Source organism: Porites lutea, chromosome 10, assembly GCF_958299795.1.
Source record: "Porites lutea chromosome 10, jaPorLute2.1, whole genome shotgun sequence".
Classification (NCBI taxonomy): Eukaryota; Metazoa; Cnidaria; class Anthozoa; order Scleractinia; family Poritidae; genus Porites; species Porites lutea.
This window is the reverse complement of record NC_133210.1, coordinates 21,113,350-21,132,698: the sequence shown is the minus strand read 5'-3', so window position 1 is coordinate 21,132,698 and position 19,349 is coordinate 21,113,350. Positions and strand designations below refer to the sequence as shown.

Here is a 19,349-nt window from a genome sequence, read left to right as displayed (position 1 = left end):
TTAAGTATGTTTGAAAGAAATATTGCAAGGTGCCAAAGAACATGAAATAATGTTGCGGTTAAATCCAGTTTAAATTTATATGGACACTGAGGGGACCATAGAAAGTGTCGGTATTAACTGAAGGCTTTCTTTCCTAAGGGACAAAGCAAACTGCCCGTAAAATAATGAAGTGTCCGCGTTTAGCGGATGTCTGTAAAGCGGGGTTTCACTGCAATTCAGGGCTTTTTATTTTCGGCCTTCGCTTCTGTTCCCTAAATTGCATCAAACCTACAATGATCATACCTCCAGTTAGATTTTGTATTGTTGCAGTTCACATAATCTTCATTGAAAGGTACTAACGTTTCATTCTATGTCCCTTCGTGCGAACAAAATCATTAATATTTGCTCGGAGAGTAAATCAGAGAATTTTCTAATGATATGTCATAAGTAGGAACTCAGGTTTGAAGATTTTCTTATTATATTGGTTACCATAGAGCCCTTGCTGGTTTTAATTGAGTATGTCCCATACGGTGACCTACTGGGCTACTTGAGGCAGAGTCGAGGACTGAAGGACACGTACTTTAAGGACCCGGATATGAAGCCACAGACCAATCTTTCAGCAGAACAGTTAATGAAATTCGCTTGGCAGGTGGCAGATGGAATGTGTTACTTATCCTCAAAAAAGGTTTGCATTAATTGTGATTTCAACTAGAAGTAACAATTTGACTTGAGAACTGATATTGGAACTGAAAGATATTATATTATGAACATTTATCTACAAGATAAACATTTATGTTCTTTATGGAACATACGATTGAGCACTCACAGCTTAATTAGAAGCTTAAGTGTTAGTCTTACAAACCTTGCCCAATTCTAAACAAAACATAATTATGCTCAAATAATGAATACCACGTAATGAATATATAAATTTCAAATAAATCTACTAAAAAAGTTAGATAAACGATGTTGTCCAGAGATACCTATCCCGTGGGTTTGAAGGGTCCGAGCTCGTTGTGTGAGTTTGTGACCAGCAGCTCATGTGGTCATTGGTACTAGTCTTTTCTGAACAAGCTGAACGAGGTGCTCCACCTGCGTACCTCGTCATATGCAATACATTGTGTAAGAGGTGTAATAGGAGCAGTCCTTGGCATACTCATAAAATAGACTACTCTATTAGGCGAGTATGAAAGAAACACAGAGTTTCGAAGGCAAACAAGGAGGTAAAATCTCATGACATCTCACATTAGGCACCATGGGAAACTTACACCAGGCGCAGCGGAATCAGGAGGATCTTTGTCTTGCTGATAACTTTCTCTAGCAATGACCTTTCTTGAAGGTTACTCAAAATAGAACAAAAAAGTACCATCGCATCTTTTTTCCTCAGATTAGAACAAAATGGTTTCCTCTATCGTCTCTAGCATCTAAATATTTTAAATTCAGGGTGTAGTTTGTAAAAAAAAAAAAAACCAAAAAAAACCTTCTTTCCGTATTAGATAGGATTCCTTTTTTCTATATCAAGCGATTGTCTTCAACGAACTGTCATGATAAAAAAGTTATCAAATTAATTTGCCTCTCCACATGAGCCCGGTTGCCTGACCAATTCCGTCTTGGGTTCAAATGTGAAATTTAAGCCCGGTTTCCAAAGTCCTGGTTGGAAAAACCGCGCGCGAGATCTGGAGAACCGAGCCAGCCCACCCTCTCATATGAACACATTGAAGTTAGAGGTAAATAAGCGAGATCTGGGAAACCGGGCTCATGTGAGGGGGCCCTAAGCACAGCTTTGAAAAGAATATTATTTTTATCTTGATTCGATTTTTGAAAAAGCCCTTATAAAAATTTTTTGTCATGTAGATTATCCATCGTGACTTGGCTGCAAGAAATGTTCTGGTTGGTGAAGGAGAGAAATGTAAGGTGACAGATTTTGGAATGGCAAGGGATGTGCATCAAGAAGACATCTACAAAAAAACGAGTCGCGTGAGTTCAACTAAGCACACCGTTTAATTTTAAATCATGTTGGGTTTTATCACAAAGTTGCTTGGAATCTTAGTCAGGGGCTCAAATTGCTACTTTGAAATCTCGATTATCGTTAGCGGCGTTTAAAAAGTTGCTGAGAAGGTAAAAACAATCAAAACATCGGCATAAGGGCGGAAATTAAATTTGAAAAAATTATTATTGATTCTAATTTGATTGTTTTCTAAGGGGCGTCTGCCAGTGAAATGGACTGCTTATGAATCGTTGATGTATGGAACATACACAACACAGAGTGATGTGTAAGTATGTTTTGTATTAAAGTCAACATTTTCTTCACGTTAAGCATGTAGAATGTTGTCTTTTCCGATGAGTCACAAGGCTTTCGTCTGTCTCTTTTATGCCTAAAAAGAAAGGTATGTTACGTTCAATAATTTAACTTCAACGATAATTATCTCAACAAAATGGAAGACAAGTTCAAAGGTGACTGTAGCTTTTAGAAAGCCGGTGCACGAGCCTTCTCTTCATCATTTTAGTTAGTTATTTCTGCTGACTCGGATTGTTTTGTTCTAGCTGGAGTTATGGCGTCGCACTTTACGAGATTCTTACTGTTGGTGAGTTGGGAAAATTGTTCATTCTGATATTTTGTTGTGTACTCTATTTTGTTCTTGTTTTTCATGGTTCATAATAGATAGAACAGATACAAAATGAAACAAAAGCAAAACTCCATGTACCTTAATGCCAATAATCATGCCGACATGATTGAGCAAACAAACAAACAATGCTTGATCAGTTTTTATTATCTTTTTAAATAATATTGTGTACTGGTCTTATGAGAAACAAAACATTCCAATACTCAGAGGCAAGGTTTACCAATTCGAATTAATATTATTTTTGTTCAAATCGCGTAAACTTCCCTTATATGTTTTCGGTAGTACAGAAAAACATTTCTTTCTGTTATGTACTCTTCTTCCTAGTATAGCTTCATTTCTTCCAGGTGGATCTCCATATCCGGATATAGATGCCCGTAAAATCGCCCAGAAACTTCAGGAAGGATACAGAATGCCAAAACCAAAACACGTTGAGATTAAACTGTGAGTTATAATACGAGTAGGGAAAAGAAAGTTCTAAGAAGTGGAAAAAATTATGAGTACGGATTCAGTTCTAAAAATCAGTAGCCATGCTATGACTATTAGGTTTCCGTAACTGTTCCTGCGTATTCAGATCCTCTGGAATAAGTGGGGCCCCGCTCATCCAGAGCCTAATATTGGAGGGGCACTGGCCTCGTCAAAAATATTTATCGGCCCTCCGGGGGGGTCAAATTCGACCAGAAATAATCGGGGTCCAGGCCCCTCCCCTAGTTTGGTTAGTGATGTAGTGATGAATAATATGTTTCTCTCGATTAGCTATCAGATTATGCTTGATTGTTGGAGGGAAAACCCAGTGGATCGTCCTACGTTTGAGAGACTGAGGAACACAATGAAGGAGATGGAAGGAAATCATAAGGTAAGGAGAGTAAGAACTTTCTTTAAATTAAAAGGGAGAAACAACTATGGATACGGAAGGTTCATTTAGGGAAGAAGCTAATGATTATTCAAGGGCTGAAGCCGAGAGGAGTGTGCAGCACCTCCCTGCCACCCTCTTATCTCAGTATGAGAGACTGATTAAATATTGAATTGGTTACTGTATTTATTTTTCATTCCGCTTGGTTTCTTTAGAAGCAGTTTACTTTAAAACATTTATCCATTACACTACATGTACATGCCTTACTGACCAAGCTACTACAAACCGCCCGTCGACCTGATTAGCTCATTTATCAACTAGTTCCTGGCGGCGGTCTGAAAGCTTAGTTAGGCCTGATTCAACCAAGGCCTCATTGTATGAGCAAAGAGGAAAAATGATGCGCATAGCCCGCTTTTGTACTCCTTCAAGTTCGTTGGAGAGGTACACGGGGAGGCCGTCATGAAAGACAGGACACGCGTACTCTGTGATCGGACGAATGCAAGTGCAGAAAAACTGGACTAATTCACGGGTACCAAGACCAGAGCGTTTAAGCTGAGATAAGCTATACAAGCGCTTTTTAGCTTTCTTAATAATGGAGTCAATGTGATAATTCCATTTCAAATCATTGGAGATGTTAAGGCCTAGTATTTTGGCACTAGTAACTAAATCAATAGGCATGCCATTAACAACAACTGGATCGAAAGAAGTAGGGTTGTTACTGTCATTTGGTTGAGTATCAGACTTTAGAAGGCATATAGGGTCCTAAAATAACTGATGAGAAGGTGTTTACATCGTTTACATTATGTAGTTAAATATTTTGATCCCGATCTCTCTCAAGCAGGATTACCACGGAAAAATGTAGACCTCTCAGTTTTTCTTTTCAGTTGATCTGAATCTGTAGAATTTTAAATCACTATGTGTGTAACAAAACGTTTGATATTATAGTGACCACTTCTGGTGTGTCGCCGTCCTTAGTCTTGGGTTGATAATCTGAAGGAAGAGATTCCAAGATGGCGATATCTTGTCTGTCTTCCTTCATTAATCAAAAGTTGCCTGTAAGCTATGTTTGAGTATTAGGTGAAATGAATTGTTTTTGAGGTCGAATGTGACTGAATAAAAATCCCATAATCTCGTGCCTTTCACGTTTTTTACGTGCATTTCTTTTATTGCTTTCCTATTTTCAGACATATGTCAACCTGAAACAATATGACCACAGCCTTTACGCTAATGTAAACGACTTGAAAGCTATGTGACCGTACATCTGCTAGCTGGGCCGAAGGATCGTATCACAGACTGACGAATCAACCTAAATTTTGTCTATTGTTATTATTATTATTAGTAGTAGTAGTAGTAGTAGTAGTAGTGGTAGTGGTAGTGGTAGTGGTAGTGGTAGTGGTAGTGGTAGTGGTAGTGGTAGTGGTAGTGGTAGTGGTAGTGGTAGTGGTAGTGGTAGTGGTAGTGGTAGTAGTAGTAGTAGTAGTACTAGTAGTAGTAGTAGTAGTAGTAGTAGTAGTAGTAGTAGTAGAAATATCACAAGTGGTATTTAAGGCAAATATCATATAGAAATCATGCTATTATTAGTTTATAGTACTTCCCACAAAAGGTTTGTAATTTTCACTTGAAGGTATTTCAAATTAAGCTGAAATACCACTGCTCTAAGCCAATCAAATTACAGAAATTCCTCATGTAGTAGTATAACTATTATTATTGTTATCATTGGTAGTGGTAGTTGTGAATAATAGTAAACGTAGTGCATTAGTATTAGTATTATTATTATTTTAGCATTACTCTTCACGTTGAAAGAAAGGGAAGACCACGATGTGAAACAAAACGACCGAAACACAATTTTAATAGCTTTCATTTTTTAAATATCGTATACTCTAAACAGTAAGGAAAATGCGATTCAAGTGCATGGCTTCATTGGCTTGTATTAAAGAACGCTTTGTTTTCATTGTGCCCTACTGTTTTATTTCGTCGGCTGTCCAGTGTCCATTCATAGAGTGCCGTACGTAATCAGAATAAAGTGATATCTGGTACGCTTGAAATAATAATAATAAAAAGGAAACATTGCGGCAATATTTCAGGAAAATACATTACTTGTCTACTTAACCCTACCCTGGGTGCCAGCGGCTCTTCATGCGCGGTTTCCGGTTTCGGTCAAGTCTTAATTAGTGATCCGCGCGAAAAGCCTCTGGACCAGAGCGCCATCCCTTTGATAGCGCCGAGCCAATTACAACCCCGCTTATACCAAAACATCCAGTGATTTGCGCTTGTGTAGCTGTACCGATTTGGCGCCAAAAATGCAGTCGCGAAGGACCTGGCGACGAGTTAGCATTTTTGTATAAAATAGGCGTAATGCATTTTTAATTAGACTCGCCTTGCAATCAACCGGACACAACCGTTGAAAGATAATGTAAAGAGCCGTGTTAAGATGTGTGGATTACCCAACAGAATTGTAAGTAGCATTTCGCTGCGAATATTTCAGCCTTTAAGTGCAATTTCATACTTAAAACGCAAATCTTTCATTTGCTTTGCAGTTTGACTGTTGCCGATTAAGTTACCGTTGGCAACCAGTTCAGAAATAAAGTGGTTATCTGTACATCGTTGTAGCCTTCAAATTTAAGGTGATTCCCTAGTTTTGCACTGCGCATCTCTTACTGCGCATAACAAGATGGCCGCCGTAAAAAAGAGCGTGTGAAGTAATATTATTAAAATGAAGTTGACTGAAGAGAAACGCTATTGGAATTTTTGCTTGCTGTTGTTTCTTGCCGAGGTGAGACTCAATGTGTTGGGAATGTGCATAACGTAAGCAGTACGCGTGTTGCTGAGTTCGACCTCCTCTCGGAGAACCTCGATAGTGGATGTTTAACTTGTGCTTACTCACTTTGATTTTCATTTAAACACTTTCTTTATCACATTGTGTCCTAAATCTCGATGTAAATTCTTTTAAAACGGATTTTTTAATACTTTCTTCCCCCTTTTACATACATTTTATTTTGAAACTCGCCCCAGTCCTCTCTCAAAAATCGGAGAAAATGCGTCTGGTGCGCACTTTCTGCAGCTCTACCGCAAAAACGAGCACGGTGACCCCCATTTTTTATTTCATGATTTTAATAAGGACAGTGCTTCCTTTCGATGAGAAAAAAATTGGCACAATTCTATGTTCAGTTTTTTGGCAATTTTACTAAATTGTACGGATTGAGCCATCGCGGGTCGAAAAGCGCGCGTCCAATTTAATTCTACTTTGGAGCGTAAAGTAAAAACAAGGACATTAAAAGGCATTTTTCTGGTACGTAAGTGGATAAACAATCCATTAAAGTCAAATTCTGTGTGATGTCACATGAATCATCGAAAAAATCTCTTCCTTTTGTCTAGTTTTGCGCTGCCCGCTGTTTTTGTAAAAGTGTCCTAAATAGCCGTATTTGTCAGCATTGTGACGTCAAAACGAGCACGGTGACCCCCACTTTTTATTACTTTTTTGTCATCTTCTTGACTTGTTACATCAGTGTACCAAGTTTTAGCTAAAATCTATGTTAGGTTCTTTTATTATGGAATCACCTTAAGTAACGCTTCGCTACGTAAGCGCGAATCATCCAGAATCTGGATGTTTTGCTGATTGGTTCCTTGGAGATATCGAGTGTTTCAAATGCTCTGATTGGATTACAATCACAATAGGCGCGTGATCGGGACGCCGGTGTTTTGAAGGTGACAAGGATCAAATCCAAAGAATCCAAGCACACATCACGTACGTTTTCGCTTTTTGGAAGAGAACTGAAAATATCAGATGCCTATACGAACGGAAGATTTAGATAAGGCAATAGCCGAAGTCATTGGAGCATTCGATGGTGTGGTGGATGGTAAGTGCGAAACTAAGAGAGGGCACTGTAAATTAAAATCAAAGAAAAGACATCTTGGCGGTCTTGTTCTAGTCACTACCTGGCAGATGCAGTGTGTAACAAGGGAGTCAGTAAGCAACACACTACTTTTACCTCGTGCCAAGCTACTGCTTGTTCCAATGATTTTTTTCTCCAGCAGGTAGATTATGACTGAGCAAATGTGCATTATTTTTGCCGCTTGTTTCATACTGAGAGGTGGTCACACGCATATTGATTTTCTACGGTTTATTTCTGGTCTGCATGATTTGCCTTCTGATGCGAGTCGATAGCATTTTCTTTGACCTCTTGAAAAGTAAACTTCTTCATTGCGGCTAAATAAACTTTTAGGTTGTGTAATTTTCTCCAAAGTGCCTCCTGGATCTGAATAAATATAAGCTATTTTCTATTTGTCCCTAAATGTGAACGCTTCCTTCAATGTTTGGTCACGCTAGGCCCAACTGGTTCAAGTGGCTTTTTCGCCTTAGTGATTTACAGATTCAAATTTCGAAGAATGGATTGCAGCTTAAACTGAAGCTACATAAATTATGGAGAACTGCACTGTGACAAGATTCCTCTTTAAACAATGATTTTCAAACTCCAGCTTGTTTTTCTCAAGATAATGTGACTCCTTTTGCTGGAGCGCGTCTTTTCACCCTTGGTGATTACTTTTGAATTAGCGTATATATTGCGACCGCCGGTTTAATTGACAGATTAGAGACAAGGTCAAGGTCCATCTAGCACGGTAAATCAAGGCGCTATGCGCCAAAGGTTTTTTCTCGCGGCTTCGCTGCTCGTTTCGACGACCGACTAAGCTCCTCGTCAAACGCGAGAAAAAACTTCTGGTACCCAGGGTAACTTAACCCTGAATGAAACTCTGAAATTATTAAAGGGAGAGTTCCGCGTGACTTAAATTTGAACAAATTTTTACATATCTTGACAATGTAATTGTATTACTGGATTCATGCTACCAGAGAGTCAGTGTTCAAAATTAAAACAAAATATTGAACGTTATTGATGTGGATTATTGCTCAATGCTAGCGAGTAACAGCACATTGAAAGCAGGTACTTGACATCTGCATGTGGCTCAAATGAGTGGAGTACAATTCAGTCGGTAATCATACATACAAGTGATCTAAACAGAATTGTGTTCGTTTAATTTCTTTAATCACGAGTAACTGTATGATTAGACCCAACTAGATTACACAAGGTTCTTTTACCAATTAATCATAACTATAACAAAATTTAAGATGTGATTATGAGAGTCTATTTGATTTTTTGTACAGTAAAGCACAGGATCTCAAGAATTTTGTTACCGTTATGATATATCTTATATCATGTACAGTAATTTTATAGTCGGAACAATATCAGTAACTTTCATATAAAAAGTATACAACAGTCATGTGATGCATTAACGACAAAACTAACACGTACAAAAAGGAATCATTTCGTTAACACCGTTTAATTCAATAGTCAGAGGAAGGATACAAAAAATACACAAATTAAAAATGATTACAGAAAATCTGTTATTACCAATTACAACTGCCCCATGTATTTCAAAACATTACAAGCCGCAGGCTCGATTTTCGGGGGATTGCGACGTTCAACGTCGCAATCTTCGCATATTTCTGAAGGGCGAGGCGCCAAGTCTATTGTGTTGAACCAAGGGTTATATTACATCAAGAGACCCTGAGCCTATCTTAAAGCTGTCAACAATGTTCGTTTTATTGAGCAATCTTTCATCTTCGACACTTAATCCAGTTTATCTTAAGTGGACACCCAACCTAGTTGCTATTCACGTACACTGTCGAAAGCATAATATCAAATAGATTTCAAAAATTCTGCATTGGAGCTACACTCTTCGTCTTTAATTTTAGCCGACCCACTCAATAAACAATAAATAAGAACAATATCACCGAAAAATAATTACAACTGAGAACTTGATGAATAAACAATGAAAACAACAACTCAATAATCTCTCAGGGAGATCACCCGCCAAAGCGGATACCCGCGAGGTTTGTTCGGTTTCAACATAGACGGAGGAAATTTTTACATCGCTAGTATAAATCTGGCCTAATTGTCACATTTGATCGAAGAGAGATATTTACGCAAAAAAAAAACTATCACAGTTCACGAATGATTTAGACATTATCTTAATATTTTACCTTAAACTGTCGAAATTAAAGTATTGCCGCCCGCGGACAAAACTAGCTTTTTTCCGGTTTCCGGTGTACATCAAACACAGGCATCACGCTGAATATTATCCAGACTGAGAGCCGTAGATCAGAAAAAAAATCACAATTACTAAATTTCGCTTTTGAAACCAACTCCACGATGAGATTGTAAGATTGGGCGCATCGCATAAGAGCTAAAGACTTAAGAGAAAGAGAAAATAAAAAATCTACTGAATTATATACACTAACAAAAACAAAATATAAACAAAAAAACAACAACTCTGTAACGACTAGCTAAAACACGATCGATTCAAGCTGTGACTTACTTTATACTTTATCAAAGCTTCTTAAGAATGGGCGCGCTGCCTGTAAGCCATTATATTAGGAAGAGGAGAGAAAAATCTACCGAATTATACAAACTAAAGCAATGCAAAAAAGCTGCATTTACTAGCTAAAACACGAGCGATTTTAGCTATGTACTATTCACTTTAAGAAAATCTCCCTTCACCTCTTAAACTTGGGCGCGCCGCCTGTAAGCCAAAAGGAAGAGGAGAGAATAATCTACTGATTTACCAAACTAACACAGCATATAAAAACTGCAATTGGCTAGGTAGAAAAACATGATCGACTCAAACTACGAATGTTTCAATTTAAAAAAATCTCTCTTCACCTCTTAAACTTGGGCGCGCCGCCTGTAAGCTAAGAGGGAGAGGAGAGAAAAATTTACTGAATTATCCAAACTAATATAGCGCATGAAAACTGCAATTGGCTAGCTAGCTAAAACGTGACGATTCAACCTACGAGTTTTTTACCTTAAAAAATCTCTCTTCACCTCTTAAACTTGGGCGTGCCGCCTGTAAGCCAAGAGGGAGAGGAGAGAATAATCCACTGAATTATCCAAACTAACATAGCGCATGAAAACTGCAATTGGCTAGGTAGTAAAACATGATCGATTCAAGCTACAAGTTTTTTACCCTTAAAAAAAATCTCTCTTCACCTCTTAAACTTGGGCGCGCCGCCTGTAAGCTAAGAGGGAGAGGAGAGAATAACCTACTGAATTATCCGAACTAACACAGCGTATAAAAACTGCAATAGGCTAGCTAGTAAAACATGATCGACTAAAGCTACGAGTGTTTCAATTTAAATAAATCGCTCTTCACCTCTTAAACTTGGGCGTGCCGCCTGGAAGCCAAGAGGGAGAGGAGAGAGTAACCAAACTAACACAGCGTAAGAAAACTGCAATTGGCTAGCTAGTAAAACATGATCTATTCAGGCTACGAGCTTTTTTGCCCTTGAAAAAAATCTCTCTTCACCTCTTAAACTTGGGCGCGCCGCCTGTAAGCTAAGAGGGAGAGGAGAGAAAGATTTACTGAATTATCTAAACTAACACAGCGCATGAAAACTGCAATTGGCTAGCTAACTAAAACATGACGATTCAATCTACGAGTTTTTACCCTTGAAAAAAATCTCTCTTCACCTCTTAAACTTGGGCGCGCCGCCTGTAAGCCAAGAGGGAGAGGAGAGAATAATCCACTAATTATCCAAACTAACATAGCTCATGAAAACTGCAATTGGCTAGGTAGTAAAACATGATCGATTCAAGCTACGAGTTTTTTACCCTTGAAAAAAATCTCTCTTCACCTCTTAAACTTGGGCGCGCCGCCTGTAAGCTAAGAGGGAGAGGAGAGAAAAATTTACTGAATTATCCAAACTAACATAGCGCATGAAAACTGCAATTGGCTAGCTAGCTAAAACGTGACGATTCAACCTACGAGTTTTTTACCTTAAAAAATCTCTCTTCACCTCTTAAACTTGGGCGTGCCGCCTGTAAGCTAAGAGGGAGAGGAGAGAAAAATTTACTGAATTATCCAAACTAACATAGCTCATGAAAACTGCAATTGGCTAGCTAGCTAAAACGTGACGATTCAACCTACGAGTTTTTTACCTTAAAAAATCTCTCTTCACCTCTTAAACTTGGGCGTGCCGCCTGTAAGCTAAGAGGGAGAGGAGAGAAAAATTTACTGAATTATCCAAACTAACATAGCTCATGAAAACTGCAATTGGCTAGATAGTAAAACATGATCGATTCAAGCTACGAGTTTTTTACCCTTGAAAAAAATCTCTCTTCGCCTCTTAAACTTGGGCGCGCCGCCTGTAAGCCAAGAGGGAGAGGAGAGAATAATCCACTGAATTATCCAAACTAACATAGCGCATGAAAACTGCAATTGGCTAGGTAGTAAAACATGATCGATTCAAGCTACAAGCTTTTTTGCCCTTGAAAAAAATCTCTCTTCACCTCTTAAACTTGGGCGCGCCGCCTGTAAGCTAAGAGGGAGAGGAGAGAAAAATTTACTGAATTATCTTAACTAACACAGCGCATGAAAACTGCAATTGGCTAGCTAGCTAAAACATGGCGATTCAATCTACGAGTTTTTTACCTTAAAAAATCTCTCTTCACCTCTTAAACTTGGGCGTGCCGCCTGTAAGCCAAGAGGGAGAGGAGAGAATAGTTTACTGAATTATCCGAACTAACACAGGATATGAAAATTGCAATTGGCTAGCTAAAACACGATCGATTTAAGGATCCGAGTTCTTTTTACTTAAGAAATCTCTCTTCACAAAATGCGTTCCTATAATCCATTCCTCGAAATTTGGATCTGTAAATCACTTTCGGTGAAAATTTAACATCGTACAGAAAATACTAAACTAGCTGGGCCCAGCGTGACATAAATTGAAGGAAACCATCACATTCACGGACAAAAGAATATCGCCTTTAGCTATTCAGATCCAGGAGGCACTTTAGAGAAGACTAAACAACCTAAAACTCTTATTTAGCCGCAAAGGAAGAGATTTACGTTTCAAAAGATGTCGAAGAAAGTGCTCTTGCATCAGAGGACAAATCATGCCGACCAGAAACAATAACCGCAGAAAATCAATATGCGTGTCATGACCTCTCAGTATGAAACAAGCGGCAAAATTCACATTTACTCATTGAAAGAGTAGAACCCAGAATATAATATACCCACCAGAGAAAACAATTTTTGGAACAAGCAGCATTTTGGCACGAGGTAAAAGTCGTGTGTTGCCTACCAGCCCCCTTTTTACACTCTGTTAGATGGTTGGAGCATTTTGGCGGGATCACGGCTCTTTTGGCGCGTGTTGTAAATGCCCTTTGAATTATAATATTTGTGCGTTATTGTATAGTGATCGAGGATATACACAATACCAAAGGCAAGTAAATATTTTCCTCAGTTTTCCTTAGTGTCGTCAAACCGGCTTCACCGATGTGCTCGAACTCCGCATGCGAGAGCCATAACAAGCTGCTCCTCTACCTTTTAAATAATAAAGGTCTCTCTTACCTTATATCGGTGAACACAGTTTCTTTCCTTCGGACATAATGCGAAATAACATCCAGAACTCTTCACGTTGAACTTTTGAAACCATTTCGGCGACAATATGTAACTTACCAGGTAACGTACCGAATAATTATTACTTTGGAGGGTTCGAATTCGACCTTCATAAAGCGCTAGATTTTGCCTTTCGCTTAAGAAACGAAAAAAATATTTCTTTTTTTCCAAGACTTGCACCAAGACCCTTTTTTAACACCAACCATGAATTCAAGTATTTTCATTAAGTGATTTTGACGAGAACCATAGCTGAGTTAAAATATCTCGCTCCGATGGTATAAATTCGGCGCGCAGAAGACAAGCTCTGATATTTGACGCAAATTTGTGTCCTGTCTTAAAATGAGTTTATTGACAGATGAACTGACAGAAAGCGATTAACGTGGACACCTGAGGTGCGCAAGGAAATGTGTCAAGACTAACGCCTTGTAGTTACTTGAGTCCAGTTTGTGGGTATCTCCATGGAAATTAAGGATCCCTGGTGCGTGCACGAAAATCGACCTTGCGGCTCGTAATGAGCTTAGGAGGCTTAATGATATACACGAAAAAATTACTCAATTCTGATTGGCTGAGAAAGGAGTGCAGTTCTTCTGTAACACGAGTGCAAATTACAAATGGTTTCTGATTGGCTGAAAAACACAAAAGAAACCACCAAGAACTATTCAGATTACAGCTGTTTTAACAACAAAATTTAAGAAAATTGTCATGGTTTTCAGCAAACAACGATTTGATTTTGTACGCAAAACAGCAATACAAAAGTTAAAAAAATATATTCCAAAAACCAGAACACAGTAAATTGAAGTACGTCTTTCTAAAATGTATTGAAAAGAAGAAAAATAGTGTCAACAACGTCGAGGAAAATGAGCCAGAGAAACTAAACAAGCTACTTATAAAAGAGTACGCTAAAGTAAAAAATAAAGAACAAAAACGATGGCAACCACACGCAAGCTAGAACAGCTACACTAATTTTCAGGCATTTAAATGAACAAGGATACATTCAAGTTTTTTCATGATAACAACAGGGATTTCAAGTCACGTACGTTATTTGTTGGAGGAGACAGGTGTCCGGTTGTTCTCTTTAAGTCTTTTGTCGAGCGAAGACCTCTATTAAAACATCCATGAGATGGTCTGTTTTTTTTTCTACCTCAGTAGCAAACGAAACCGAAAATTTAAACATTTGGTTCAAACTAAACCAATGGGCGAAAATATCATAACTAACACAATGAAAGTATCCGTAGCCGGTACTAGCCTAAAAAAAGTGCGAAAAAAGTTTAGGAATCGTCGTGCAAGAAATCCAACAGTGAGCAAGCTGAAGAAAGCAATGATTGTAAGTTAAGGCCACAGGGGTATAAATTTCCTCAACGACTACGATGAAGCCGACGAAGAAGAGCGACGATGACTTTCTCTTGCAGTAGGCCATTATGAAAACCCCAGCGCTGAGAAAAAGCAAATATTACATTAATACTGGCAGTTTCCGACTTCACAACAACTGTGGCTCCACTCACCCATCGATGATAGAGTCGAAAGAAAACAAATTGTCTCCTTCATTTTCGGGTTTTAAATCTCAAAAATTTCTCCATGAACCCAGCTATGATGGGGTCTCAGGAACAGACAATGATGAGCATTGAACAGTCGTTAAACAACTCAGCAAGTGTCTTTTATCTTTGACTGCTCGAAGCGTTCTCCTGATTTCAAAACCGAAGTATACTTCTTGTAAGTGCTTCTTGTAAACGCCGAGCTCTGGTAATCAAACACTTACTTTTTCTGATTATTGTAAACCGAGTTATCTTTAACAGGCTGGTGACCATGTAAAATCAATCCTTGCATATTTCCAAGTTCTTAGCTGAATGATTTTGAAAGCGTTGGTCTTGAAAAAGTTTGAATTTGACAAAGGTAATTGCTGTTTCAGCCAATCAGCTGAATGAACTAAAAACGCGCGCGCTGTCAAAATTTGTTGTTGTATTTATGTTTTTCGTGTATATTATTAATATATAGATTTAGCCAGGGCTAAAAGCGAAGCTCCTATTAACTCGAATTTATAATTCAAATCAAACAATAAACTTGTATTCCACAAATCAGTTAACTTTAGAGCACATTCATGTGACTTTTGAGGGAAAGACTACGTGATTTTCGAGGAAAATAATTTGCAAACAGTCCAAGCTAAGAGTGAACTTAATCTTACATCGAGTTGATAGCCTTTATTTTCATTCACGAAGACAAGTATTAAAGTGTCTCTGAAAATCCTTGTTTACGTTTTAAGCCGGCTTCCCGGTGTTTGCTTTTTTCAAAGATGAACTCGAGGCAAGAAAATCGCTCAAAGCTTTCTTTTATAGCCAGAATTGTAACCAAATATTCTTTGGAACGTTTTCTTTCTATTTGCGGTGAGAAAATGTCTAAAGGCTTTTTAAAGTTCCATAAGCTGACAATCAAACCTGATACTCGGTCACTCTCGGTCAGATCATTGTCTCAAATCTTACAAACGTGCATAAACCAAATAGCCGCGTAAACTACGCTCGACTTCATTAAATTAGATATAAAAAACAAACAAATACAATAATTACTCAGGCTTACCTTTTGAGATGCACTGAAAACTATCAAGTAATGCCAGAACCGCTTCAGACTTTTCAACCGTCTTACGCATCAAGCAAGGTGAAAAACGAAAACGATGCCATCCGAATCGGATTTCCGACTTTGCCAAAGCGACGTATTTCTCAACCAAAAACCCAATAAACAAACTAGCCATGAATAACAGAAGACTCTTGATAGCAGCTGAATTTCACTTTGTACATTTAGTGGAAAAAGACAGTTAAAAAGATCACAAAGTTGACACAAAACTCTGTCAGCTTCAGCTGTCAAAGTAAACAAGTTTCAAGATGCTGCATAAATTTTCCGCGTGAACTCACCTGTCAAATTTTGACCAATCAGAGTATAAAAATTGGACGTAGAGCGTGACCAACGCGTGACCTTGGTGAGAAAAGTCAAAAGCAACTAGCATGTCCTCCCTGCCTATAAAAACTGGCTTAATTCTTAGCTTCCGAGGTCAGTTTGAAATCAAAATTTTAATTGTGCGGCACATATAAAACACAACATAATTCATATGAATTGAAAAATTAAACTTGAGCCTGCAATCATTTGGAAACTAGTAACTTGTAAGCGGATAACTTTAAAAAGATACTCGACCTCGATGGGTCGACACCTGAGCCCGCGATACGATCAGGTGATACTGGTCAGCGGATACCCTGTTTTGACAGCTGTCAATTGATCACAAGATTGATGTGCAATATGTCTGCAATATCAGTCTTCCTGTGCTCCCAAACTAGAAAGTGTGATTGAACATTGGTTGCCCTGTGGTGCGGACGGACGGGCGGGCTGAGGGCGGTGTACGGTCACGTGATTACCAAATTTTCTGGGATGGGTAGATTTACTTACCCATGGTGCTCCGCAGGCGCACTTCGCGCGCCAGAGCTCCGCTAATAAGTAATCACATGGTATTTCTCGTGCAATTTGGAATGAACAAGCACTTGAAAATTTTTCAAAGACCACAAAGTACACTCGCCCTACGGGATCGTGCACTTTTGTTGGTCTTTGAAAAATGTACTCGTTCTTATTTATTCCAAATTGTACTCGAAATCATGTGGTTACCTACACAAAATTAAGGTATATTTTTTCGATAGAGCCATTCACTTTAACATGTACGAAAGTTATTACTTTAACATAATTTGCATAGAAGCAGGACCACTCAGCAGAAAACTATTTTGGCCGCCTATCATTAAGAAACTTTGTACTTACAGTGTAGTTACGAGCTTACTTGCGTACATTCGATTCGTGCATGCATTAAAGCTCATTAAATCGAAGAAAGCAAGGAAATTGTCCAGTGTAATTAAAATGACAAAAAAGAAAGCCGTAAGTACTCAGTTAAAAGTATTTTTTTTTTCTTCCTTTCAGCATTGGGCTTTTACCTGCCTCGTTTACAGTAAAAATGTCGATAAACAGAAACTGACTTAACTTGCGAACTCAAGGCGATGTAAGAAGCAGTTTTCTTTTACTCTGACCTCAGCTCAGTTCCATGGAATGCCATGGAGTTCCATGGAATGCCATGGAGTTCCATGGAGTATCCATGGAGTTCCATGGAATGCCATGGGGTTCCACGGAGTTCCATGAAGTAGTGATGGAGTTCCATGGAATGCCATGAAATTCCATGGAATATCGTGGAGTTCAATGGAATGCCATGGGGCTCCCTGAAGTACCGATGCAGTTCCATGGAATGCCATAGCGTGTCCATGGAGTTCGATAGAATACCATGCAGTTTGTATGAGAAAATCCATAGAAATTCAGTAATCAAGCAACTCATCAACTTGTGAACCACATGTTCAAGTCTGCACTTTTTATTGAATAGAAAAATAGGGAACATTTGGAAGCTTTCTAAAAGCAAAATAGTGCATTTAGTTTAAATTACACAGACAATGCAAAAGTATTGTTCACCGACGCTGAAAGTCCCAGTGTAAGAGATTTTATTGCTAACTATAAAGAGGAATGTTTTGTGTGCTTAATAAAAAAATGATCCTGTTGAAAAAAAATAAATATAGGAAATTATTTTTTAGTAGGGCTGTCTGCCATTTATCTTTTAAAATCAGAGTTGCATTTAAAATATGAGAAGATCACTGTTATTAACAACATGCAGTTGCTTCATAATGGCACGCTAATGGTACGCTATTCGTACAGGACCCGTACACCGACGTGTATTTGCTATGACATACGGGATCAAGCCTCTACTTGAAATTTATATGAAATTTCTTAGTCTCTTGAAATTTCTGATCAACAAATTTCCATGAAAGTGTAAGTCTCTTCAACCACTGCTCCATTTTTAAGGAAAAAATTTCAGTGTTAAATTTTGAAAGAAGAAAAATTCGATGTGGTAAGATTGAGAACCGATCCAGGGGCGTAAGCTTAATATGTACACAACTCGTGTTTGGTTGCTCTACTCAGTGTCTACTGAATTCGTCCGCTCGATTTATATGTCTCTGCTAGATTTAGAAGGGTGAGTTTTCGGGTGCTGTTTATCGGTTTTAATATGAAGTTTCCATCTTTTGTTTATACAGATATGAATGTGGTCTTTCCTGCAAATTGCCTTTGGAATCCTTTGGAATAATTACTACTTCTGGCAGAATTAGAAATCGAAGACTGTACTTCGATGGACTGCTTCGATGCATAAGAAGAAATATCATATTTAGAATTTTCATGCCTGCTACGTAAAAACTATGCAAGAGACTGATAAATTATAATTGTGGTTGTCGCCGTTTTTTCCCAAGGATTAGGTAGGACTTTGCTACAACTAAATACCATGGTTCTGATCGAGGAAATAAGTAGCGGTTCCCTTTTTCGTCGCATTAAATAAAGCCATGTTTAAGTCTTACATACTGACGGTTTATGCATTCAAGTATTAGCTTATTTTTTTCTCTCAATTATGCATCTGTTCGCCTGTTACTTTTCTTAAGCACCAGGCCAAGATTCCTTGCTTTATATTAAATCTAAATTTTTCATTTAAGCTACTTCAATATGATTGCTGCATTCTAAACTGCAATGTATATAGTCACAAGTAAACATTAATTTGTTAAGCTACAGTATGTCAAATTTTCCTCCAAAAGCATGTTAAGTTTTGATTGATGTCTTTAAATTGATTAAATAAATTGCAGTGGACCAAAATCTGTTATGTATTCCATTTGATTCACTGGATATTTTACATGTCTAATTCCTGTGAATTCCATGAAACTCCCTGGAGATCCATGGAATAATCGGTGGAGTAGTTTCTATGGAATTGCATGGAACTTTTCCATGGAATTCCATAGAAAATTTCCTAATCCTCCATGGAAAATGTCGATGCACAAATTTCCATGGAATCCCATGGAAATTGGTGCCCTAATGTTTTCCATGGAATTCCATGGGAAATGTCCTAATCCTCCATGCAAATATCTTCCATGGAAATCTATGGAGAAATTTCCATGGAATTCCATGGAAATTGATGTCCTAATCCTCCATGGAATTCCATGGTGAACTTTCATGGATTTCCATGGAATTCCATGGAGGTATTTCACACGGGGATACACAAAGATCTGAAAGATCTAGATCGAGCCGAATGTTCGGACGGGGCCATGAGAGACTAGATCCTACCACCCGTTTTTTGACGGTTTTGGCACGAATCAGTCTGCCAAACTTTGTTCATTAGGGAGTTTATAAGCACCGACGTTTGTGAGCGACGCAAGTCGAACGGAAGTGGACTTTTTGCAATCTTGAGCCACGATTTTGAACAATTTTTTGGACAAATCGTCTCTGTAAAAGTAAATTCACTTAGCAATACAGATTTGGTATCGTCAAGGCATTTAAAAAGAGAAAACGGCTCACTTCCGGTTGACGTGCGTCGCTCGAAAACGTCGCTGCGTAAACTTCCTAAT

At 38.3% G+C, this 19,349-nt stretch overlaps 2 protein-coding genes across 2 annotated transcripts in view; one reads left to right on the top strand and one right to left on the bottom strand.

Moving 5' to 3' along the window:
• Nucleotides 1–5,526, top strand: part of LOC140950281 (uncharacterized) — a 32,166-nt gene extending 26,640 nt beyond the window's left edge. Inside the window, exons 12-18 of the mRNA XM_073399500.1 lie at nucleotides 474–664; nucleotides 1,831–1,953; nucleotides 2,179–2,249; nucleotides 2,521–2,561; nucleotides 2,945–3,041; nucleotides 3,354–3,453; nucleotides 4,635–5,526. Of these exons, the coding sequence (XP_073255601.1) occupies nucleotides 474–664; nucleotides 1,831–1,953; nucleotides 2,179–2,249; nucleotides 2,521–2,561; nucleotides 2,945–3,041; nucleotides 3,354–3,453; nucleotides 4,635–4,703 (692 nt within the window). The 3' untranslated portion in view covers nucleotides 4,704–5,526. The remainder of the gene's footprint in view (nucleotides 1–473; nucleotides 665–1,830; nucleotides 1,954–2,178; nucleotides 2,250–2,520; nucleotides 2,562–2,944; nucleotides 3,042–3,353; nucleotides 3,454–4,634) is intronic.
• LOC140949654 (uncharacterized) overlaps nucleotides 1–19,349 on the bottom strand; it is a 460,765-nt gene that overhangs the window by 160,075 nt on the left and 281,341 nt on the right. The gene's annotated exons all lie outside the window — the stretch shown is intronic.